At 49.0% G+C, this 24,513-nt stretch overlaps 9 protein-coding genes across 9 annotated transcripts; 5 read left to right on the forward strand and 4 right to left on the reverse strand.

Annotated features, from left to right (window-relative positions):
• Positions 1-112: 112 nt before the first annotated feature.
• N7487_005669 (acyl-CoA thioesterase) lies at positions 113-727 on the forward strand (the record flags this gene model as incomplete). Its single annotated transcript, XM_056873416.1, has 2 exons — positions 113-192; positions 259-727. 2 exons carry the CDS (start codon positions 113-115, stop codon positions 725-727), a joined length of 549 nt encoding a protein of 182 aa, XP_056731136.1.
• A 601-nt stretch (positions 728-1,328) lies between these two features.
• N7487_005670 (uncharacterized protein) lies at positions 1,329-1,823 on the reverse strand (the record flags this gene model as incomplete). Its single annotated transcript, XM_056873417.1, has 1 exon — positions 1,329-1,823. One exon carries the CDS (start codon positions 1,821-1,823, stop codon positions 1,329-1,331), a length of 495 nt encoding a protein of 164 aa, XP_056731137.1.
• Positions 1,824-5,756: 3,933 nt separating this feature from the next.
• On the forward strand, positions 5,757-6,557 carry N7487_005671 (alpha/beta fold hydrolase; the record flags this gene model as incomplete). The annotated part of the gene is made up of 1 exon (XM_056873418.1): positions 5,757-6,557. The coding sequence occupies one exon, from the start codon at positions 5,757-5,759 to the stop codon at positions 6,555-6,557; it is 801 nt and encodes a 266-aa protein (XP_056731138.1).
• Positions 6,558-7,638: 1,081 nt separating this feature from the next.
• Positions 7,639-9,549, forward strand: N7487_005672 (putative amino acid transporter; the record flags this gene model as incomplete). Its single annotated transcript, XM_056873419.1, has 3 exons — positions 7,639-8,854; positions 8,910-9,095; positions 9,158-9,549. The coding sequence occupies 3 exons, from the start codon at positions 7,639-7,641 to the stop codon at positions 9,547-9,549; spliced, it is 1,794 nt and encodes a 597-aa protein (XP_056731139.1).
• Positions 9,550-10,753: 1,204 nt separating this feature from the next.
• N7487_005673 (uncharacterized protein) lies at positions 10,754-12,384 on the reverse strand (the record flags this gene model as incomplete). The annotated part of the gene is made up of 2 exons (XM_056873420.1): positions 10,754-12,252; positions 12,315-12,384. 2 exons carry the CDS (start codon positions 12,382-12,384, stop codon positions 10,754-10,756), a joined length of 1,569 nt encoding a protein of 522 aa, XP_056731140.1.
• A 2,115-nt stretch (positions 12,385-14,499) lies between these two features.
• On the reverse strand, positions 14,500-15,975 carry N7487_005674 (putative DnaJ domain protein (Mas5); the record flags this gene model as incomplete). Its single annotated transcript, XM_056873421.1, has 4 exons — positions 14,500-15,055; positions 15,111-15,757; positions 15,794-15,876; positions 15,939-15,975. The coding sequence occupies 4 exons, from the start codon at positions 15,973-15,975 to the stop codon at positions 14,500-14,502; spliced, it is 1,323 nt and encodes a 440-aa protein (XP_056731141.1).
• A 285-nt stretch (positions 15,976-16,260) lies between these two features.
• On the forward strand, positions 16,261-18,391 carry N7487_005675 (glutamate--tRNA ligase MSE1; the record flags this gene model as incomplete). The annotated part of the gene is made up of 7 exons (XM_056873422.1): positions 16,261-16,506; positions 16,554-16,626; positions 16,686-16,723; positions 16,786-17,202; positions 17,265-17,522; positions 17,581-17,747; positions 17,818-18,391. The coding sequence occupies 7 exons, from the start codon at positions 16,261-16,263 to the stop codon at positions 18,389-18,391; spliced, it is 1,773 nt and encodes a 590-aa protein (XP_056731142.1).
• A 1,266-nt stretch (positions 18,392-19,657) lies between these two features.
• On the reverse strand, positions 19,658-22,418 carry N7487_005676 (putative microtubule associated protein (Ase1); the record flags this gene model as incomplete). The annotated part of the gene is made up of 5 exons (XM_056873423.1): positions 22,042-22,418; positions 21,933-21,985; positions 21,665-21,879; positions 20,578-21,610; positions 19,658-20,414 (listed from the first exon to the last, which is right to left on the reverse strand). Exons 1-5 carry the CDS (start codon positions 22,156-22,158, stop codon positions 19,658-19,660), a joined length of 2,175 nt encoding a protein of 724 aa, XP_056731143.1. The 5' UTR covers positions 22,159-22,418.
• Positions 22,419-22,711: 293 nt separating this feature from the next.
• N7487_005677 (Mov34/MPN/PAD-1 family protein) lies at positions 22,712-23,772 on the forward strand (the record flags this gene model as incomplete). Its single annotated transcript, XM_056873424.1, has 2 exons — positions 22,712-22,736; positions 22,796-23,772. 2 exons carry the CDS (start codon positions 22,712-22,714, stop codon positions 23,770-23,772), a joined length of 1,002 nt encoding a protein of 333 aa, XP_056731144.1.
• Between the last annotated feature and the right edge of the window lie 741 nt (positions 23,773-24,513).

Consider the following 24,513-nt stretch of genomic DNA (forward strand, 5'->3'; position numbering starts at 1 on the left):
TGCCGAGGTCCGCGCGGAGAACATTCTTGTTATATCAAGCTTGGAAGCATAAACTAATCTATTGTAGAATCACGCTTGAACAAATCTAACCATCCCATCGGAAAGACAGAAAATGGCCACCCCAGAGTCCCAAGCCAAAAGGCAACGTAAACGCAGCGACTATGGCTTTCACCAAGTACACCAGACCCGGTGGTCAGTACCAGGACCTCCGAACGGACACCCGCAAACCTACCAGACACCGACACTAACACCCCACAGGTTCGACAACGACATGTACGCGCATCTCAATAACGCAGTGTATACGCACCTCTTCGACACAATCGCGAACACGTACCTAATCCAACACTGCGGCATGGACCCCTTCAGCGTGAACAACCCAACCCCAGCGCCGACTCACGGCCAGCCCTCCAACTTCCCCTCCCCGTCGAACCTAGCAGCCGGCGCCGACCAAATAGGTCTGATTGTCTCAACACACGCCGACTTCTTTGCCTCGGTGCGCTTCCCGGATCTGCTAGAGGTCGGGCTGCGCGTTAATAGACTGAGCAAGTCCAGCGTTACCTGGGAAGTGGGTATTTTCCGTAAGGGCGAGGAGGATGTGAAGATGGTTGGGACTTATACACATGTTTTTGTATTGAGGGAGACTATGCGGGTTGGGAAGACGGGGATGGAGGAGCGGACTAGGCAGGGCCTGGAGAAGCTGCTCGTTAAAGCCGAGGCGAAATTGTGAGGGATAGAATGTGGATGTTGGGCGCTGGGCTGGGCTTCCAAGGTTGTACAGAGTACTCCGTACATAGTTTTCTTATGGGAATATAGGTAGCCCCTTGCATTCCAAGACAGTCGTATAATTTTCGGAATATCGTCGGGATTCTGGACTTCGGATTGATCATATGATCCCTACAGGAATTCAAGAGGAAATAAGCGATATATAGCTCGGCAAAACGGTCCGTCTGCCGAGTTCCATTGGTATGTTATTAATCATCCGAGGAATGTGAGACGCCGATGTGAAGAAAAAGACATAAACGTGCGCCCTGTAGATCAAGTAGATCATTGAAACCCCTGGATCATTAAAAGTCTAATCTAACCTGAGATCTATAAGACAAAAAAGAAGAAACCTGAAAACATATCCATCGCTATGACAAAGAAAATAAAAACCGAAACCAGAAACTTTTGTGGGTTATCATGAGAATCAAGGAGACACGCTAAATCGCTTTGCAATATCGAAAAAGCGCCAACAGAATGGGTATACACGTATGATGGAATTTCCAATCCCAATCATCATTAGAAGAATTGTCATCTGACAATCTCGGAGGTTGTGGTTTGAGACAGGCTCAGTCAAATTTGCCAGCAATGATACTGCTGCAACGGGACACGTTGGCACTGGTAGGAGGCGAGGCACCGCGGCGCATGGTGTATCCATCTTCGTCGAGCCACCACTTGGGGTAAGGGCCAAGAATGAAGCTGCCCTGGGCATCCCAGCCAGCGACCCAGTGAATGCCATCGTCGAGGAGGAAAAAGCGCAGCTTTTCCGGACGGCCGCCCTTGTGCAGCGGGGCGTCGAACCAGCGGCAGCGTTCCTCCAGTTCGGATTCGAACATGTAACGGTGGAGGATGCGACAGTAGACTAGTGCAGCAGGGACTTTTTCATCGTTTTCACACCCATCCCGATGGATGAGGTGCCATCCGCGACCTGGGAGGAACTTGTATGTTCCCGGGACGGGGGATTCCCAATGTTGTTCCTTGAGATCGCCGTCGCGGTCGCCCTTCTGGAACCAGTAGGTAGGGCAGAAAATGGTTCGCGCACAGAGGAAAAGGTTGGGAGCCATGATTGAGGATGGTATCGAGATAAAAAAAAAGGGTATGTGCGACGACTTGTCCACGAAAATCAGGGGGAGAAGTCCAAGTTGATATAGAAACAGCACTGGAGTACAAAGAATCTCAAGGGCTAGAGCGGGCTATAAGTCGACAGCCATGGCGGAAAATAATAAAATAATCAAAATCCAAGTTGAGATGGGAATTTGACGGGTCTTCGGCGTTCACCAAAGCTCGGTGAAGGACCCCTGAGAACCTTTCGGGAGACAAAGAATGTGGAAAACGGCAAGCACACTTGGCACGGGGTTGTAATCTGAGGCAAGGACTGGTTGAGAATGTCCAATTCAAACAGCACTGGCCAGACAGCAGGGTGTTTTCGTTATCGATGCGGTGAGTAGGGGTTGGTGTGTTTTAAGTCGGGAAAAGGGGGTTCTGATAAGCCTGCAGCTTTGAACCTTCGAAGGAACAGCTTTGTTTTTTTGATAACGGGAAAAGAGGATGGTGGGTGGTAGGCGAATAGGGAGGGTTGACAAGAGCTTGGACTTGCAGCAATCGGCAACACGCAGTAGCACGTACACGCACGGCCGGCCGGTGTTAGAGCTCAACAAGAGCGTGTGCTAGAGATTGGGCATTTAACTGGAGGAATGTCGCCATGGTGATTTTTGAAGAAGATATATATAAAGTCGAAATCCGGAATGTGTGTTTGGATATATTTGGCGGTCAGATGTGGAACAGGGAAAAAGTCTACCGACCCGCTCTTGACTCTCTTGGCCAGTAGGTCAAGCCACAACTTGGGAAGCTCTAGAACCCGGGACTTTCCCGCACTTTTCCCGCCGCCTTCAAGTGGCTGACATGGCTGAAAATGTGGATTATCTAACCGCTGACCTGAGAGATTTTCACGTGCGGGACCTGCCGAGTCTTGGCAATCCCACCGTTTGCCTCCTTTTGGCTCGCGGGATTTTTTCGTCTCCTCTTATTATCCTCTTTAGGGCTGATCTTTTTCTTTTTCAGCGTCATAGTTACCCCAATTGCAGTCCACCGGTTTCACAGGAACTCATTCTGACTCAATAATAAAGTCTCGAGCACTTGGCACGCATCCCCAACGGGGAATTTCCAGGCTGCAAAATTTCTTGTGGCGCAGTTGTTCTTGTGGTTCAGCCCTATACTATTTCTGCCCGGCCTAGCTTACAAGACCGAGGAGCGAGTTCTATTCCAGCCTGTTCTATTCGAAGCCGATAGTCCGGTTTCTCATTCCCCAATGAAGCATTATTTCCACGGCCTTAAAAATTGTCTATGATGTATCAGCATCGCTATGACCAGCATTGTTTATATATGGTGTGATGACTACATGCATGTTTACAAACTCGTCACTATCTAAACTTGATGGAATATCCCTGTCCATGCATAATCACAATCCTGACTGACCTATCAACAAACCAAAAATCATTGCTGTGCCACCTGGTCCAGAGCCTCGCAGCTACAGGCGATCGCCAAGCCAATCGTTGCCAAATTTGCAATATAACCTGATGCACAGCCTTTATGATAATATAACCCTTTAAAGGGAAGGAAATTGATGTCTCTTTATAGTGCTAACCCCTTGATGCAAGATAATGCGACACCAATTTTTTTAGATGTTTTGTTTTGAATGGCCTCGAGCCCCTTTTGAGTAATCGGCCTTCTTTGAAACCGCCCAGATGAGATGATTTCATCTCACCCGCCTAAAAAGGGATTCTAAACCACCATACTAGCGCACAGACTTATGTTCCAAAATCTCACTTAACTAAAAAGCCTACGTGTACGGGCGACGAAGTATGCCACTGGTTCATAACTCTCTCATTGATTCATTTTGCCAGGTATTAATGTGAATACACTCCCACTTTACAAGTAGAAACAAAATTAACTATATAGTTGAAGATAAAGCCGGTTTAAAAAAGAGATATAATCTAATCATTATAGGGTCTAAGATTAATGGCTGGTCGTACTATCATAAGTTGATTAATTATATAGTCGAAGGTTATATGTAGAAAAGTCTAGGGAAAACATCTCAAAAGACATCTAAAATGAATACAACAAAGCCGTATAGGCCGCTGATCTCAATTCTTGTCTTGTATATGCCTTCGGCGACGAATGAAGCGGTGAGGTAATATCCAATGAGAGCGTTATGAACCGGTGGCATACTTAGTCGCCCGTATACGTGCATGTGTCATATCTGACTGTGTAGCAATTTCAGTATACGCCAAGTACCCTCCACTTGTAGAATTAAGGCATGGATATGTTTAAATTATTTACAATCCAATGAGGGCCATACCCACACACTATTCTAATCCAGGTTTAACCTATGGGAATACCACATCGTACGGAAACCCATTTCCCCATGCGCTCTCAAGCTTACCAATATCTCACTCCTTTTCGTTGAGGATTCGGGCTGCCTCAGCCCACTTCACATAGGATTCTCCGTGTTACCGGCGCATAGCAGCGATATGTCTTCTTCTTTCTGAGCGGCGTTTCTCTGCCTATCGCCCAACTCACCTATGCCATCAACCCCATCATATTGCACACCGGTGGCGCTATCAACCCACCCGGGCAGCTTGCCGAAGTCCTCGACCTCGTCTAGGCTATGCGCCGACCGGAACAGAAATCGACCTAATATCGAGACGCATCACGGCAAACGCATCGAGCTAGTTCACCTATCGCGGTTGCCACGCGCTATACAGCGTCAGAGGTAGATGGCTAGCAAGGCAAATATAAGGACTACGTCGGCATGAGGTATGTCCGGGACCGGTTGGTCGGCGTCAATGGCCCAGTTTAGCTTCACATCGGTCTGCCATCTCGTGAATGGATCCCTGCATCCACGCGTCGGCATCCAGGAAAGGTGCGGCTCTGAAAGCATCATGTATGCGTTCGGGACTTACACCCATATTAGGGCTCGATGCAAGAGTATTGCTCGCTAGAGAGGTTCAATCTGATGACCAAAAGGAGAAAGGGCGAGCTACAGCGCCTCTACCCCTATCTATGAGCTTAGCGATAAGCCCCCGGCCATCCCCCCCCTTGTCGTCCAGCGCCATATTCTGTTCTTACGTCGGGTTTCACCGCTCTCTCGTCCGCTGCTGGAGGAAGGCTGTGGATGGCCGCGCATGAGCAGACCATTGAAGTCATGGGATGGCGACCACTAAGACCACGGACTAGCAAATCTGAGCAACCTGGAGATAGCGCTCGCTTTAGGCAAATGTGCTCATCGGGATGTGGGCTGGTGAGCCAGGATACACAAGACTACCGATCCTCCTGTTGTGAGTCGATGTTGACCCTTGAAAATCGCCTAGATGCGAAAGACCATAGGTCCCCTGGGACGTGAAGCATTCTTTATGTCACGGATGCGGTTGAAACTTCGGGGTTTTGTGGAGTGAATACCATCGCCTGCAGCCTGTTTGGGAGCCATAGGACCCAAGTTAGGTTGCGCGAACTCCTTAGCCTCCGCATGTAGCACCCCTTCAACTACCACGGCTCTGCACTTATCCGAAGTACACCGTGTTTCGTTAATCGTAGTAGTTCCAGGTCCTAAGGTCTCGTCCTGATCAAATGGCTCGTATAATATTTGCTAGAGTACTTCGGAAAACCAGACCGGCGTGGCTCCATGGAGCGATATACCTGTACCCCGAGGTCGTCTCTCAACTTACCTCAGGAATGGGGAAAAAGATACCAGTCAGCAGTTACCTAGATATTTATGTAATTCCTAGCTTTATGTCAACTCAAATTGAATTGGGATAGTTGGCGCGAAGTGAATCGGCCTACGACCCTATGACTCTTGTATGAGTAAATCGCGGCAAAATAACATTTCGCCGAATCGTTGAAAGCATCCATCAAAATTTTTTCCCGAGGTCACAGATACAAATAAAAAGCAAACCCAATGTAAAAAAAAAGTGTGGAAATTAAAACCGATTCATTTCATCATGTCACTCACATTCGAATGTATCCCCCTCACGGTTGAAGGCGTCAGTCTCAACCTCTCAACGATCCATAAACTCAACTCAAACCCACCAATTCTCTTCCTCCACGGCTTCGGTTCCAGCAAAGAAGATCTGGCCGATCTAACGATCCAGCCATCTTTAAAACACCATGGCTTCATTGCCTATGATGCCCCCGGCTGCGGCCACTCAGCAAGCAACAACCTCTCCGCAACAGACATCCCGTTCCTTGTGGCGACCGCGGAAGCCCTGCTCGCGCGCTTCAATATTGACAAATTCCACCTAATGGGTCACTCCATGGGCGGTTTAACAGCCCTTATCCTCGCAAACCAACATCCAGATCGTGTTCTCAGTTTCATGAATATCAAAGGCAATCTTGCACCGGAGGATTGCTTCCTCAGCCGCCAGATCTTCATGTTCCCAGCTGACGACGACGAGGCGTTCATGGATGCTTTTATTGAACGCACGCGCACATCGGGCTCATTCGCCAATGCGATGTATGCTAGCACCCTGCGGGCCCGGGTCCGGGCTGCCGCGGTTCGGCCGATTTTCGAGTCCATGGTGGAGTTGACTGATCACGGGGAGTTGATGGACAAGTTCCTGACATTGCCGTGTCCGCGCATGTTTATGTTCGGGGAGGAGATGCGTGGCTTGTCGTATCTGCCGTTGTTAGAGAAGGAGGGTGTTGAATTAGCTGATATTGTGGGCGCTGGACACTTCCCTATGTATTCTAACCCCGTGGAGATGTATCGCCGCATTTCGGGATTCTTGGATCGAAGAGCCTAGTGAGATTAATACCGTAAATAAAATTAGAGGCAAATATAAAAATGGACATAGATGCCGAGGAATATTTACTCCCGAGGTCGGGAGATAATAATAATATTTAGTAAAAGAAGCTAGCAAAAGAAGCTTTTCTTGGCCTCGGGCTAGAAACCTTGGAAAGCGCTATATATAATTTCCAAGTTTAGGAAAGAGCAATCTCATTGTAATTGGAGATAGTCAAACGCCTATCATGGTCCTGGGTATTGACGGATATTTACATTAAAATATTAATATGACTCGGCTCAACTCGGCTCAACTCACCTCCGAGTGCAACATTCGAACCATGGCATGTGGCCTGTGTTCCAGGCACACTACATTACAGAATATGAGAAGAACCATTGGTAAATCCATGGTCTGACCCACAGAGGAGATTACCAGGTATTACTATGATTTAAGTGGACCGGCCTTGACACAGCACGCGGGTTATCACGTTCATAAATGTGACAGGCCCGGCTCATCCGGCATCTGCGGTTGTAAGCGTTCAATCGCCCTCGTATTCTCCGCGCTGCAAATAAATAACTCACGGTACTTTTGGCGAAGGGAGACGGTCTCCGTTGGACCTCCGTACCTAAAGTAACCGCAAAAACAGTGCGGGGCATGCCGCGTGGGATATCATTTGCGCTGTCAGCAGTTCGGAGTTCTGAGACAAGCTTTTACCGAAGATTGTGTGGATCCCCGGTGGAACAGTGGCTGACCCTAGTGGCCACTTGCAGGGATTATACGGCGACGAAGCTTTCGTCCTCCGGTGGTAGATATGGGGCAATGTTACATTTGGCGTTGAGTTCCATGGCTGATGACTACGGGCTGATAACTCGCGTTTTAAATATTGGACAAACCATTGCTTAGCGGACCTGAAAAAGGCCCACGCAATTTAGAGGTCCAATCCTAGTGCGTCTAGGGTTTTGGCACGCGATACTGCCATTTCCTGTTGACAACATGATTTTTGTCTGTTCTTCCCATATATGAAGAGAACAGGTTTTTCCTCCACTCCCACTAATTTTTCCTGCGTCTCTATTTTATAATTTGTCATTACCCGATTCCCATTATGGCAGACAAGATCTCCGGTAATATAGGTGTCGAGGCCGATGCTCACTCGAGTGGAGAAAAGATAGACATCAAGCATCCTACCGACTCTGCTCCTCCCTACGAACCCACATCTACCTCTATTGATGCCAGTCAGTACATCTACACGGATAGTAGCATCACCTTTGAGAACTATGTCCACTGGGCCAAGCGGTCACGCGAGATTGAGAAGCACATTTTGACCGACAATGAGGGATTCGAGGGCATGTTCAGGAAGCTTCTTAACAAAAAGTCTGACGCTCCAGTGCCAATCCAAACACACACCCAGGAACAGAATTCTACTGTGACTGATCCCAGCGCCAAGCCTAGCACAACCGACGATTGGGGCATCACGGAATCAGAGTGGGAACAGGCACAAAGGGCTACACGAACCGCAACCTGGGGTTCAATCTTCTATCTCATTTCTACGGACATTCTTGGACCGACCAATGTCCCCTGGGCGATCAGTCAGATGGGCTTTGGGCCAGGAGCTTTACTTTACACTGTTTTTGGTGCCATGGCTTGTTACTCTGGGTTGCAACTGTGGAAGATCTTCGTTGGCCTTGACTCCACTCGATTCCCGATGCGCAATTATGGCGATTTAGCCTTCCGTATTTACGGAAACTGGGCGCGTATTGGTGTGAATGTCCTACAAAGTTTCCAGTTCTTCCTCAATGTGACCCTGCTCATTGTAAGCAATGGACAAGGATTGGCGCAGATGGCTGTTGGTGCCAATGGTAATGGTTTCCTCTGTTTCATCGCTGCTGAGGTTATCTTCATGGTCATCGGCTTTATACTCGGGCAGATTCGGACCCTTCAACGCCTTTCTTACCTGGCCAACATAGCAGTCTGGCTGAATATCATTGTCATCATCATGACCATGGCTGTGGTTCATGAGTATCCTCCTAACTACGAAGCCTCGTTCACTAGCTACGGTACCCCAAAGGGACCTGTGAAAACAACCGGGTACTGGCCTGAGAGCTCGACTCTTGACGACAAAGTCAATGCTATGATGAACGCTGTGTTCGCGTACGGTGGCGCAACCCTCTTCAATGAGCTCATGGCTGAGATGAGACGGCCATATGACTTCTGGAAGGGCTTTGTCATTGCCGAGATCTTCATCTACGTGTGCTACCTTGTCTCGGGCATGGTTGTGTACAGCGCGCAGGGCCAATTTACATTCAATCCTGCCTACCAAGGTAAGCCACATAACATCCAAGGGAAATCATGAAATGGCTAACAATCATGCAACAGGTATTCCAAATTCTGCCTACAATTTCCAGACTTTGGGCAACGCCATCTCATTTATCACCGGTGTTATCGCTGCGCTGCTGTATGGTAACATTGGTATTAAAGTCTTCTACTCTGCCGTGTTCCGCGATGTCTTCCGTTGCCCGGAATTGAACAGCCGAACTGGCAAGTGGTTGTGGGTTGCGCTCGGTAAGTTAAGATCTAGTTCTCCCTAAGGCCTTGCTGTACACAGATATTAACAATTCATTTAGTGCCTGTGTACTGGACTCTCGCCTGGATCATTGGCGCCGCAATTCCACAAATCAGCAATCTAACATCCTTTGTGGGAGCCGCCTGCATCCTGCAGTTTTCTTACACGTTCCCACCACTGTTGCTGGTTGGGTTCAACGTCCAGAATGATGCGATACTCCCCGAAGAGGAGTTCAATTCCGCAACTGGCCAGGTGCAGCGCGTGGACAATGGGTTCAAGCGGATAATTAGAGGGTACAAGAAGAAGTTCATTTGGAACACTTTCGATCTAATCTACTCTATCGCTGCGTTGTCTGCCGCTGGCCTGGGAATTTGGGCTTCGGTCACTGCCATGAACGCGGATTTCAAGTCGGGTAATCTCACCCCTTTCACTTGTGCGAACCCGGCTGGATAGACCAGGGTTCCAGTTTGAGTTATAGGGCCGGGTGTTGTTTTGAATACTGACCAAGTTTCATGGGTCAATGGGTGCTTGTGCGAATTTTTGTTTTGTTTTTCTCTCTTAGATGTGAAATATGAAGACGTATATATTGTTGTTGGGGGGTTTTTTTGCGTAACATCCGTACTAGAAGCTACATAACCCAATACATATGTACTACCAGAGCACTTGTTTTGGTGGTATTGTTCTGTTATCATGATATGCACTCATATATTGGGGTTAGACCTCGATCTGTGTTGACTGAATTGTGACCTATACAACTACAGAACAACACTAAAACCTTACACATACTACAAGATACATAGTGTTTTAGCCTCTTACATACCCCTAACAGATGGCGACATCAGGGAGGCCAAGGCAGGGAGGTCAAGGCGAAAAATACCCGGGTTCAGCCGGCAACTTCCATGCCACCACGTTGCACCAGAACGTGCTCTAAATATGTTATGACAATAATTCCGTGTTATTACTATCAAAGAAGCCCTAGCGCTGCTACATAATTTTGTTGACGGCTTTATTCCCGGTCGCCCTCTTGTCGTTCCATGCATGTCGAACGTGTGACATTTGGTCGGCCCACACACATGACCCGGCATGCTCGGCATGCAATAGCCTATTGTATGGGGTGTAGGAAGATATATAGGCTTATGATTAATTCAGGGTTCTCCCGGTAAAACAGTAAACAAGGTATCGTAAGTGGCGAAGGAGCGATAGGGTCTCTAAAATGTCGACCATGAGGGACATTGTCTCATAGCACGTACTCCGTCGGGTAGAACCTATTGGGGAAAATGCTACTCCGTACTTGGAATCAATAATGACTTTCCTAGCGTTGCCGGTGGCGCTTCATTGCAGATCCCACTTTTTGATTGCCGATTTCTGTCGGCTATGCTCAGTAATCGTTCATGTATAATACGGGGAATGGGTGGCTATTCTGGAAAGGGCTGGAAGTCATACGCCGCTCAACTACTCGATCTTGCAAGTTAACCTGGTTGTTAGTTAGTCCATCAAAGGGCGAAAAAAGAGAAGATGTAACAAGATTTGGTTACTAAATGTGTCATATAACTTCGATCATAATGACTAGCTAGGCTTATATACAGAATTTAAATTGAACCTGACTGGATATAAGATGGGGATCCAAAGTATACCTCCAACATATTCCAAAATCGGTTTATCTTGTCGCACGATCCTCAATTTCAACACCCTGTACTTCTTTGTGATCCGAAGTAACAGCGTCATCATATGAAAGCTTCCTTTCGTTTGCAGTTTCAATATCACGCAATTTGCCAAAGGCATGGAACTTCTCGAAGAGGACATCCATCTCCTCGAGAGAGCGACCCTTGGTTTCCCTAACGAAAAGGAAAACCCAAAAGGCCATGACAAAGCAGAAGCAACCAAACATGATGAAGGTTCGCCATCCAAGGTTACCGATGGCGGCGGGAGTCACATAAGTCACCACAAAGTTGAAGAGCCATTGGGTTGCTGATCCGGAGGCAACACCGTACGCACGAAGGCGGGTTGGGAAAATTTCAGAAATGTAAACCCATGGAATCGGTCCCCATGATGCGGAGTATCCAATGACGTAGAAGTAAATCATGACAATCATAGCGAGAGATGCAGACGAAACACCACTGCTCCTGCTAGGGTCCGGAGGGTAGGATACCAGAACACCACCCAGAATGAACATCATCGTGGACATCCAGATTGCGCCGGCAATAAGAGACCACCGTCGACCAACCTTGTCGATACCAATGATGAGGAATATTCCGGTGGTCACTACCTTCACAATACCATAGATACCGGTTGTGAACAGACTGGTGTTGCCTCCAGCCACTCCAACGGTCTGGAACAGCTGAGGAGCATAGTATCCGATACTGTTTGTGCCCGTCCATTGTTGCCAGAACATGATCAGGAAACAGTTGAAGAAGCGAATGCGGTTTCCAGGCAGGAATGGCTCCCGCCAAGTAAGGCCTTGGGTTGCTTCGACTTCGTGTTCAACGGCCGCTTTGATTTCGGCCATCTCGGTCTGGACGGCAGGGCTGGTAGTTGGCTCGGAGCGCATATATGCAAGGGCTTCGAGGGCTTCCTCGAGGCGATTTTCCTTAGCCAACCAACGGGGAGATTCAGTCAAAAAGAACAAGCCGATCATCATCAGACCACCGGGCACCAGCTGGAATCCAATAGGGATGCGCCACTGCTTAGTTGTGGGGGCTATGGTTTCTGAGACACCGTAGCAAAGCCAGTATGCAACGGTGACACCGATGACGAGGAATTCCTGGAAGAGACCAGCAATACGACCGCGAATCGCCGGTGGGCAGTTCTCAGACACGAAGACTGGAGTGATGGCTGACATGCCTCCGACTCCGAAACCTGCAATCACACGTCCACCGTACATATATGATAGCGATTTGTGAGCGGCGGTTTGGACAGCAGAGCCGATAAGGAAGAATGACAAGAATCCCATGATAGAATAGCGACGGCCAAACTTCTCATTGACGAAGGAGGCGAAAATAGCACCGAAGAAACATCCGGCAGTGAGAAGTGAAACGACGTTTGATGAGACTTGAGCATTTTTGGAATTTGAGAAACCAGAACTTCCTTCCTGAAGTCCAAAGTCGGCCTTGAAACTCGGAAGTTCCAGCACACTTCCCATCACACCCGTATCATATCCTTTTCGGGAAATATATCAGCATGCCGTGCTTGATGGCCGATGGAAGAGATATTTGTCTTACCGAATAGGAATGAACCGGTGTACGCCACCGTGGCAAGCACGTAGACGCGACTATTCTTGAAGATACCCATTTCGCAGTTCAGGCTCCCAGAGTATGAAGTGAGGAAGAAAGATATTGGGGCAAGAAGGATCAGATATATAAAGCCCTAGAAATCCTGGGGCACAGACACCCAGCGGCCTCCGCATACTAAGAGTAACCTTGGAATTGTGCTCATAGATTTCTAATTGCTGGGGAAAGCGTACCCCGGACCCATCGTACCGTGGGGTTCAAATGCCGACACGTGGAGTACCATAGAGAAATCAGGTCCTCTGTTTGGTTCATGCAGCCTCCCCAAGTGTATCCACACCTACATGAATGTCAAGATCAAATATAGTTATTCCACAAATAAGGTTACACATTTTCCACTAAGCGAAATCAGGAAAGTACGGCGGAGCCCGGAGGCGTAGCTCGGCAAACCTAAGGGGCCTGGACTGTTTGTGATAGCCGAGGGGAATTGGTTTGGGACCTTACACTCTTGAATTCTTTCCTTTCCTTTATCTTTCTTCTAATAGCTCACTCTCTTCAAAACAAACACTCTATTGCTCTATGCATTCTTTATTTTAGTGGTTAACCTAGGTAGTGACTGCCTAGGTAGACTTCTAAGGTCGGGAGAGGCAATCCTTGGCATTATTTGCCAAGCCCTCCGGGCTCGGCTTCCCATAAAGCGGCGTTCAATTGCCGGTACCATCCCACACGAGCACCGACACGGGTATGCATCCGGGGATACACCTAGGTGTACTCAAATGTGACCAAATCATTGACTTAAATACCTCACGAGCCTCGGATTACCGGCATTATGCTGTTCATTATCTCCCGCATTTAGCGTTTATTTCCCCATAGCTGCTTATTTTCCCCACGTAACCAGTATGAACCTCGACGGCTATGCCGGGGCTCCCCGCGTTGCGCAACACGATACTTAACACCGTCACTCAGAACAACGCCCTCATTCAACTGATTAATCTCGCCAAGATCCCTCATTACGGCGTTTGGCATACTTCGAACCATGCAATTCTCATGACGCTTATTCAAATCTACCCATAACCGATCACCGCCATGCGCAAGGTTCCCGCCAGCTGCTGCTTTGGGACTTGTATTCAACATAGAAGGCGAGCTAGATGTGCCAGACTGGCAGCGGTCACCGATACAGAGAAGCAAGGTAATTTTCTACCGCAGTAGCCATGCTGGAGAGTGGATATTGCCCATCTTTGCAGCTCCCAGGTAGCCAAGGGGATCTGCGCTGTGCATAATTAGGGTTCTTTTATCGTTGATTAGTGCTACGGAGTCGTCGAGACAGCTGCACTACTCTTTCGTTTCGTCAAAAATTACAATGGCACCCTCGAAAACGTTGAGGTTGTCTGGGTTCTCACGGAATCTGTGCCGGAAGGCTGGTGATACCACGCATATCTTCCTGATCACCAAATTGAAGAGAGCGTCTTTCAGATGTATGAAATACGTCCGGATGATCTATCGGTCTCGGGTGTACTTGCTATGGTTCTTCTGTTCAAAGTTCATTCATCTAGGCGTAGTTTTCCCGCGTCTGGTAACTCTGCTACAGTAGTAGGGAGTCTACTGGCGCAAGAATACTCTTCTCCTAGTGACTTTCCAACGGACTGCATGTTCAGGAGTAGAGTGATGTGGGACCCAATGTGGTCTCAGTTGTCGAGAATTCTCAGTTGTCGAGAATAGGCAGCTGGTGCACGAACAACCTTTGCAGGATGGTTTCGTGTTGCACGTTGGGTTTTTGATTGGGCGTTTGAATGAAAGGACGGTATACTAAAGACTGGGTTGACAAGTCTATAAGGAAGAAATTCCAAGTTAAAGAAAGGGAAGCCGACATCAAAGCCGAAAGGTGCCAGGGCCGGCCACAAAGCCCCGCATTTCGGCACCGGATTTAGGGATAAGTTGAACATCTCTATTCACCCGAAGGACATTAGGGCACTGAAAACAGACCAGTAGAGAGAAATATATACGGTGTCCACCCCCCACGCTATCCACACTAATCCACCCCAGAATAAGTGAAACTTGTTCCGTATGCCCTACATTGATGTACATCAATCTACAATGTGTTTTGGAGTCAGGAGGGTTGTTCTATTCACAAGTCCCCTATTAATACAAAGCCCCAGACGCCGTCTATGCAAGAAGAATTCTACTGAGCTGCGCACTGCGCCGGTTCCTCATCATCCTCCTCGTCTTCCCATGCTGATGCGCCCTGACCATCCTGCGCACCGAACTCTTCCATCTGGCCCTTGGGATCGTATTCAACGTCGTCCACGGTGTCGGCCTGGATCGGAGGGCTAGGTTTAGGCAGGATTTCCTTGAGCTTCTCCAGCATCTCGGGGGTGGGGTTCCACTTGTTATCGGGGAACTTGACGTTAACAACCAAGTACAGGTCGCCACGGGCATCGGTACGCTTCATCGGCATTCCCTCTCCGGGAACCTTAAGAACCTGTCCGGGTGAGAGGATGGCGCCAGCGGTGAGGGGGTGGTTAAGCTCAATGCCACGGCCATCAAGGTGCTTGATCACGACGCGGGAGAATCCGGTCAAGGACTCAGCAAGAGTGATATCAATAGTTGCGCGGAGATCCGAGCCGGCCCGTTCAAACACGGGGTGTTCTTCCTCGATGATTTTGAAAACAATGTCGCCAGGCTCTTGATCAGGCACTTGGTCAGCCTCGCCTTCCAACACAATCCGGTCTCCTTCCCTAGAACACAGTGAGTATATGATTCCGTTGGATAATGGAAAAGGGGCAATCTTACCTCGCGCCTCGAGGAATGTAGATCTCCAGGATCTTCTTCGCTTCGGTCGTTCTCGTGCCCTTGCACTTCTTGCACTTATCCTTCGGGGCGAAGTATGAGCCTTCTCCGTTACATGTGGTACAGATAACAGTCTGCTGAGTCACGAACTGGCCCATGCGCTGCAAGACCTCCTTGTGGCCATGGCCACCGCAAGTCGAGCACTTTTTGGCAGTGGCCTTTTCCTTACCACCCTTGCCCTTGCAATGCCCACAGATGACGTTCTTGACACTGGAAAATCTAACGGTCTTCCCCTTGTACAGATCCTCCAGGCTGACTTCGTAATCTTGCTCTTCGCTGGGGCTCTTGCGCGGTTTGTTGGGACGGCCACCGGGCATTCCTCCCATTCCTCCCATGCCAGGCATCCCGCCCATACCCCCCATACCGCCCATACCACCAAACATCTGTGCCAGCAAGTCATCCAGGTCAGGTTGCCCTGCCATACCGGGCTCACCCGAGCCGTTGAAGGCAGACATGCCGTGTGTGTCGTAGAGGTGTCGCTTGTCATCATCGTAGAGAATATCGTAGGCTTCCTGTACTGCCTTGAATCTGATTGAGGCCTCCTCACGCTCGGCTTCGGGAACTTTGTCGGGGTGGTTGGCCAAGGCCGCCTATTAGAAAGCCGACTGTTAGTATCGCTAGAATACGGAGATGATCGGGGTTTGTCTTGCCTTGCGGTATGCCTTGCGGATGTCATCTTTAGTTGAGCTCTGATGAATCTCTAGGACCTCTGTTTAAATGAATAACTGATCAATATGGTATTTCTCTATAGTTGATCCGCGCAAAACATACCATAGAGGTCAACTCCAGCCGTAGCCACTGAGAACATTGTTAGTAGAGTCAATAAGAAAAACACGACTTTCCAACGTACTTATCAGTGCTTAGTTTGTATAAATTTCGATCGGACTTTTCTTCTGTAGAAAGAGGCCGTTAAATTAAGCCAAACGGAAAACAAGAAAGGTTGGTGAACGAGAAGTGAGAGCGGCAGCTGTTTGTTCCAAAGAAGTTGAGAAATTTTGTTTCGGGAGCTCCGCGCCGCAGCTCCGCAACTCCGCAACATCTCGAAGAGATCGGCGATTCCTCTCTTTTCCTCAGATACTTGGACTGTTTCACAATGAGAAGTCCTCAAGGGCTATTTGCCAGATCTTGGACCATTCAATGCAGAGCCTTTTCTTCTTCTCCAGCTGCTCGAGCACATAATACGAAGAACAAATTGCCAAATGGCCCTGCGCGCACCCGTTTTGCGCCCTCACCCACTGGATACCTCCATCTAGGCTCCCTACGGACAGCACTCTTCAACTATTTGCTAGCAAAACGTACCGGTGGTCAATTCCTATTGCGCATCGAGGACACCGACCAGGTTCGTGGATTGTGCTCCGTTGAATGGACTACGACTAATTGTTGTAGAAACGGACGATTCCTGGGGCAGAACAGCGACTTTACGATGATCTACAATGGGCAGGATTAAATTGGGATGAAGGTCAGTTTGAAATAAATACAAAAATTGTGGGAAACCGCTGACTCTCGCTTTGTTGACAGGCCCCGTCGTTGGTGGTCCTTATGGACCTTATAGACAAGTGAGACCACACACCTTTGTCGCAAAGCAAATAATTCCTAACTCCTTGTTGTTGCCGCGCAGTCCGAACGAACAGCTTTATATCAGTCGCACGCCAATGACCTTATCGCCAATGGCCATGCATACCGATGCTTCTGCTCCGCAGAACGATTGGATTCGATCGCCCGTCACCGCAGCCAGGCAGGACTGGCGCCTGGCTATGACCGAAAATGCGGCGATGTATCTGCCGAGGAATCCGAAGACCGAGCCGCCAAGGGAGAGGCACACATTATTCGATTAAAAGTGGAGGAATACCCTATGTTTACTGATCTGGTTTATGGCAAATCTGGTCAGAATCGACCGAACAACTCAAAGCTGGATTTCATCGACCGCGTATACAATGACCCGGTTCTGATCAAATCGGATGGACACCCAACATATCACTTGGCAAATGTCGTGGATGACCATTGCATGAAGATCACTCATGTTATCCGAGGAACAGTGAGTTTAATTATTATATTTATGGCTATCAAGTCACAGAATACGGAACTAACGCCTACCAGGAATGGATGGCATCTACACCTATGCACATGGCGCTATATAATGCCTTCAAGTGGACGCCACCAAGCTTTGCTCATGTCCCTCTGCTCGTTGACCGGAGTGGACAAAAGCTTAGCAAGCGCAATGCGGATATTGACCTCTCATCTTTCAAGGATCAACAAGGAATCTTCCCATCCACCTTGGTGAACTTTGCTTCGCTCCTAGGCTGGTCGCATTCTGAGAAGTCTGATGTGTTGAGTCTGAAAGAGCTGGAACAGATTGTATGTTTTTCTCGGTCTCGCGAAAACACCATAATTCAACTGCTAACAGTCTTACCAGTTCAATTTGAAAATCACTCGGGGCAACACTGTCGTCTCCTTTGAAAAACTCCAGTTCCTCCAAAAGGCACATGTCCAACGCTTAGTCAAGAGCGGCGGCCCTGAGTTCGACGAGATAGTGAAGAAGGTGACCTCTGTGGTGGAAGAAAACTACCCTCTCGACAAACTGTAAGTCGGCCATCAGCCGTGAAGAACCCACACATTGATTACGTAGTGCCTAATAACTGACACCTAGCAGCACCACGATCCTCAAAGGTCGCACTCTCTCCGAATACATCGCGCCCCTTATCCGGGCAGATGTCAACAACTACACAAATGCTGAGGAGTTCACCCAGCGCAACTCCATCTTCTTTACTCCAAAACTAGACAGGGCCCCTTACAAACCGGCCTCGCCCCAGTCCTCCCCAGAAGTCCCAGTCCAAGCCCTGCACACGGCAGCAGCCGCCCTAACCCTCGTCCCACCCGCAGCCTGGAATATCGACACGCACCGCGACAACATCAACAGCTACGATGGCTCAGAAAGCGTGGTTATACCCGCATCTAAGTCAGAGACACCCGCTGGCTCCAATAACGCTAACAAAATATTCAAGAAGGAGCTGTATCACTACCTCCGCTGGGCGCTATCGGCTTCTGCGCCTGGCCCTGGAATCGCAGAGACTATGGTAGTTCTCGGGAGAGATGAGACACTGCGCCGAGTGCAGGATGCCAAGGCGTTGACACAGTCCTTGGTTCCTTCTGCTGGCCAGAGAGTTCCCAAGGGAACTTTGCCTGAGGATCAGAGTTGGATGGGGTCTCTTGCAACCAGCCGGTAATGTAGAATGAGCAGATCGAGTGACTGTACTATAGCTGTATTTGATATAACCCAATCCCAATATGTATTTTAACTCCATGACGAGCGGCTACCTTGTTCTACGATTCGTCTCTACCATGAGGTTACTGATTGACCGATATAAGGAAACAAAAAGTACTCCTGTGTACTGCGATTTAAAAGTTAAAGTTTCTGTTACAACTTCATGGGACCTGATCAATCAGAGCTCCTATTTACTTCCTGGGGTGATGCAGTCTTGAGAACATGCCTTTGTTCGCCAGCAGTTCCGAGGGATGTCCCTCTTCTATGATCCGACCACTATCCAGCACAATAACTCGATCGAAGTCGAGCATGGTGTGAACTCTATGCGCAACCATAATGATAGTGCGATTCTGGAACTCCTGGCGAATGACTTTCTAGACCTTGGAATCTGTCTCTGAATCCAGACTGACTGCAAATGGGTAGCATTGTTGAAGCAAAGAGACCCGAAGAAATCACATACCTGCTTGTTATATATCTTGCCCTGTTGAAGTCATACATAGGTCCAGTGGACGGCTACCTCTACAGTAACCCATTTGTCTATCGACACTATCCATAACATTGACACAATTGAGAGGAAGCTTAAGAGTATCAGAGAATAAAATTAACAACACTATATCGAAACACTGTACTTCGCTGACAAATACATAGAAAAAACGGTGAAAACCAACAAAATCCGACTCCCCAAACCGGGGATCGAAAAGGGAATAAACGAGCCATAAGCACCAAGCCAGCAAAAAACCATAAGTGACAGAGAAACGAAGAAAAATAACACCATGCCAAGAAGACTAGAAAAAGGAGAAGATTAAATGCAGTGGGAATTGAAACAGCGAGGGTGTCAGTCCAGAAAGGTGAATGACAGGAATCCTCAAAGGCTGCAGCCTGACACAGTCGGGTGCAAGGTCAGGCTCAGTGACATTGACAGATGAAAGAGAGCATGAGCAAGTTTGGCATGATAAACTCGTAATTTTGAACAGGAAGAGAAGTTGAAGTCTTAAAGTCGGCCCCTCGGGAATTAGCGTTTATGAAGAGAGGAGAAAACTGCCCGTAAGGAATCGAAGGGAGCTCAGTCGTTAAAGGAAAGCCAAGGTTAATCATGAGCCGTGCAGAATCCAGTCGTGGGATCATCAAAGGTCAACGGTTGCGTAACTACCGTTGAACATCCGAAGCGCCGAGAAATGAGATGCAAAAGACGAGATGCATTATAGGGAGGGGAGACAATGTCAAGCATCTAGTAGGTTTCATAGTCATCGGCCCACTCATTGTCACTGCCAGCAACGCGCAGGACCTGCCCGGGATGCGGACCATCGGGACTGACACTGCGGATACCCTTGGCCTTCTTGCCAGTGAGATCCGCTCCATCCTCGGGTGCAAATCGCTTTCCTCCGTGTGCAGCACGCAGTTTAGAATAGTAAATATCACTAGGATCGGCTTCTGACCCCGAGCCGTCCTCGAAAGTCTCCCAGTTTTCAGATCCAGAGGTTGCAGTGTTGACTGTAGAGGAATTGGAGACCTGGCGGGCAGCTGGAGGAGGGGCTGCATGCTGCAGGTAGGGGTTGGGTCGAGGGAAGGCTTGGCTAGAGGAGTTCAGAGACAGTGAAGACTGTGAGGAGTGAGATGAATGAGAGAATCCAGTGGATCTTTGTGAGTTCGAGAATCCTGACGCGCTCATGAAGGACCGCTGCCGGTCATCATAGACGTCTTCCGGGCTAACTGGCCGCACATAGGCACTAGACATAGCGCTGTTGCAGCGAGGCGGCTCCATAAGGTGACTGAAGCGGTCTTCCCTTGACTCGACCGTTAACGCACGCATCCGTGGGGGAGGTCCACGCGGGGGCGGCATCTTGCCATTAAGTGTGCTAGACGAGTAAGCGCCGGGTTGCATACGACGCTCAGGGGAGTTGTTTCCATGCGGCATGTTTCCCAGCGGGACACGGGCGGGAAGCTTTGAAGGGGATGTTGCACCGGCTCTTGAGGTGGCTCCAGATCTAGAGGCTCCGTAGCCAATGGTGTTGTGTTTAACTGGGCCGCTGCTAGTGGGGGTCTTGGTGGCTGAGCGGGGGGGGAGGCGGGCCTCTCATGGAGCTTCCAGGGCGGGGAGGGGGGTGTTGTCTCATTGTGTTTGCTTTAGTAGACGAGGGTGGTGCAGACGGTGTTTTTGAGCGTGGTGGAAGCATTGACTTGACAGGTGTCAACGCATCGAGATATCGCTCTCCGTGCACTAGGAATGGTCGGCCGAATTCGTCTTCCCAGTGTTCCAACTCTTTCCGCAGGTCAGCTTCGAGTTTCGGTAATTCTTTGGCAATTCTCTTGCGCAGCTTCTCCTCTCTCAAAAGCTTTCCAGGGTCACGCTTCTCTCCCTTATTCCCGCGGCCCATCAGGCGAGATGCATCTTGGCTTGATGTTGCAAGTGCCTCGCGGTCTGTCAGAAGAGTGCGGTGTCTTTCAATCATTTCGAGAGTAGGAGCGCGCTGTTCCTTGATAGCCTCCAGTCGTGTGATTTCGGCCTCATGGGCCTCGAGCAAAGCATCACTACACACATCGGAGAATGCAGGTGTGAAATCGAGCATTTCCTCTTCGGAGAAGAAGAGGGCGTCCCAAAGTTCCTGCAATCGGCAGCGAGCATCCTCCACAAATAGGTGAAGGTTCTGTCTCTTAAGTTCGTTGAGGCGAGTCAATTCCTCTTCCAGGTCGTTTATTGTGCGCAAACCGCAGCCACGGTTTGCAGCCAGGAAAGCTTTACGATCAGCCTCCTCAACACCAAAGCGATCCCAAAGAGAAATCACAGTACTTCGGAGGTCGTTGATCTTGCGCTCGCGGCCCTTCTTTTCTTCCACCAATTTATTGCGCTTGGCCATGAGGTTGGCGACATCATCTTCATGCAGCCCCAGTTGCTCAGGGGATTCACGATAACACTTCACGATAGTGGAATCTGTTTGCGCCTGGGGTGTTCCGAGCTCGGCCCAGAGCTTAATCATTTCTTCGCAGGCAGATTGAACCTGGGCAATGCGGCGGTGGTACTCTTCGTAGACGTGGGTAAATTCGGCATCCAACGCCGTCACATACAAAGGCGAAAGGTCGAAGCTTGGGGGAATTGAGGACCCTGGCGCAGTGGGAGGAAGCTCGAGCTTAACAAAGGATGGCTCGAGGTGTGAGGAGTAAGATTCAAGCGCGTCCACAAGTTCTATTGGATGTCAGTAAAAGGGCATCAGCGACACATCGCACAGATAACACTCACTCTTAACCTGCTCATAGCGCTCACGGTGCAGCTTGCTCATCGCATCATTCTTCTCGCGCAAGAATGCAATACATTTGTTAAGTGGGTAAGTGACACGAAGGTCGTCGCGGTTAAGCTCATATTGGCCATTGGCCCGTTCATCGCTCAGGGACGATTCCATTTGCTGAATCGCTGTGATGAGACGTTCTGCTTCCTGCGTCATGTCCTCTCTCTCCCTATAAATAAGGTTAGAAAGCCTCCAATGGGTCTGTTTATAGATGCGACTCACTCATCAACAACCTTAAGGTGATTGTTCAAAGTCTCTGACAGGGCGCTAAAGAGCTGTATCACTATATTAGCCACGCGACAATGCCATTGTAACACAAGGTCCAACTTACCTCCGCTTCACGGGACTCGCGCTCGCGCGCAGGAACTCCAATCTCATCGTAAATCCCATGGAGCTGGGCGACGATGTTGTTGACCTGAGTGGTCAGGTAGCCAGTGTCTACCGCCATTGTAACGAAAGTCCTTTAATGAGGGTGACAAAAAATCGAGATTGATAACAAAGAATGGAGTGTATCCAATCCAACGACACAGTGCCGAGCGAAGCTGCGACAGGGTGACCAATGTCGGGATCAAAACAAGAGATCCTGGCACACAGGGTTCTCAGCACACAAGGTGCGACGGAAATAAAGGAAAGTAAAGGGTTGCGAAAGCACTCAAGGCAGCGACATAGGAGAGCGAACACACTCTTGTTTATGAGGGGGGGTGTACTGGAATCGCAGGTGATAGATAACATCAGGTTTCCCAAGGTCGAAGTGGGTGTTTGGGCGCGATCGTCGTCCTGGGCAACGGATGACTCAGCTAGCCCCACCGCCCAATACTGCCAATCAATGATCAACCCCACGGCCTGGTCTACTTCGTACCTTAATGCATTGACTTCTGATACTATTTATTCTCCGGTCCTTGCAGAACCCCCATTATCACTGTGCCCTTACTTTAAGTACACTGATCCTTCCAATACATTGTCTACCCTTCGACTGTCTGCTCTATCCCCATCCATCCAAAATGCAGGCTGCCCAGCAAGCCTGGGGTGAGTACCTCCATATCTATATGGCAACAAGCTTGTAATTAACCAATATCCCCGCGCAGAGCTCGAGAACGCGATAAGCGTCTTTGATCCCCAACGAGATGCCCTCTATGAATACGATGCCGACACAGAAAAAGCCCTCAACGACGAGCGACCATGGGCAACCGACCCATACTATTTCAAGCACGTCCGAATCTCCGCTACAGCACTATTGAAGATGGTGATGCACGCCCGCTCCGGTGGCTCACTAGAGATTATGGGTTTGATGCAAGGCTACATCCTACCGAACACCTTCGTGGTGACAGATGCGTTCCGGCTCCCAGTTGAAGGCACCGAGACCCGAGTGAATGCACAGGACGAGGCAAACGAGTACATGGTATCATATCTGCAGTCGTGTCGAGACGCAGGGCGGATGGAAAATGCTGTCGGATGGTATCACAGTCACCCTGGTTATGGATGCTGGCTGTCTGGCATTGATGTAGCCACTCAGCAGACACAGCAAATGACCGGACCCTTTGTCGCCGTTGTCATCGATCCGGACCGTACCATCTCTGCGGGCCGCGTTGAGATCGGTGCTTTCCGCACATTCCCATCGAACTTTACCCCGCAGAAGGAGGCTCATGAAGATGACGAGTATCAGACTATCCCACTTGGGAAGGCGGAGGATTTCGGTGCACATGCCAATCAATACTACCCTCTTGATGTCAGTCACTTCAAGAGCACTCTTGATACGGAAATATTGTCCCTCTTATGGAATAAATACTGGGTCGCAACCCTCAGCCAGAGTCCGCTATTCACCTCTCGTGACTTTGGTAATAAGCAGATCATGGATCTCAGCCAAAAAGTGCGAAAAGCCGCGCGTGGAATGGAGGTCACTGGTCCTCGTTCCGGTGGCGTCAACGCCAAAGATCAACAACTCGATAAGGTTGTCCGTGGCGGGCAGCGGATTGTTGCAGAGGAAGTGAAGGGTCTCCTGGCATCCGAAACTAAAATGAAGCTCTTCCACGGCATCGGAAATCAGACTTCTTCGACAGAGTGATCCAGCTCAGATGGTGAAGGGTCTTTAATCCCATTCTCGTTGACATGACTGCCATGCTTTTTTTACTTTGGCTTGAACTGTTGTATTTGGCGCTCAGCGTTGGTATTCTTCTATTCCTTTGCCACGCCATATTCGCTGGTATTTCTGGGTCATACCGTGCACAACAGTATTTCTTGTCCCATCATGAGCATAGAATATCTAAAATTGCAGTTCCTACGAATGAACGAATTTACGACTTCATGTCTCGCCTAGGTAGGCGTCCCAGGCAATAGTAATAAACGACAAATAATGAGCTCCCATGGGGTAGCGTCCCAAAGTATATCCGCTAGTCTAAGCAGTCTAAGATAAATCCAGAGAATCAACCTCTATTGGCACGGAATGGGTAATGTTCCGGGCAAGAATCGAATAAGTAGTGAGACACTGTATATAATGAAGTGGAAAGCACGAAGCCAACCCCACCGGACATCCATCAGACAGGAACAAAAGTCTCAAGTCGTTCGTGGCGTTCATTATTCAGAAGATGGCGTGGAGGACATAAGCTTGAAAAAGAAAAAAAAAAAGCAGGTCGCCCCAACCTGGCGACAACACAAGGGGATATGTTGAAAAAGAAACGAAGCCAAAAAAAAAATAATAAAAGTGAAATCAAAAGCCAAAAAAATGTACGCCGAGAAAATGGCCAGAATATGTCACAGTCAGTACAGAAAAGATGTATGTTGTATAGTTCGAGGGGGCCACAGAGGC

This window comes from Penicillium crustosum (assembly GCF_028827405.1).
Source record: "Penicillium crustosum strain IBT 35664 chromosome Unknown utg000002l_segment0_segment0, whole genome shotgun sequence".
Classification (NCBI taxonomy): domain Eukaryota; kingdom Fungi; phylum Ascomycota; class Eurotiomycetes; order Eurotiales; family Aspergillaceae; genus Penicillium; species Penicillium crustosum.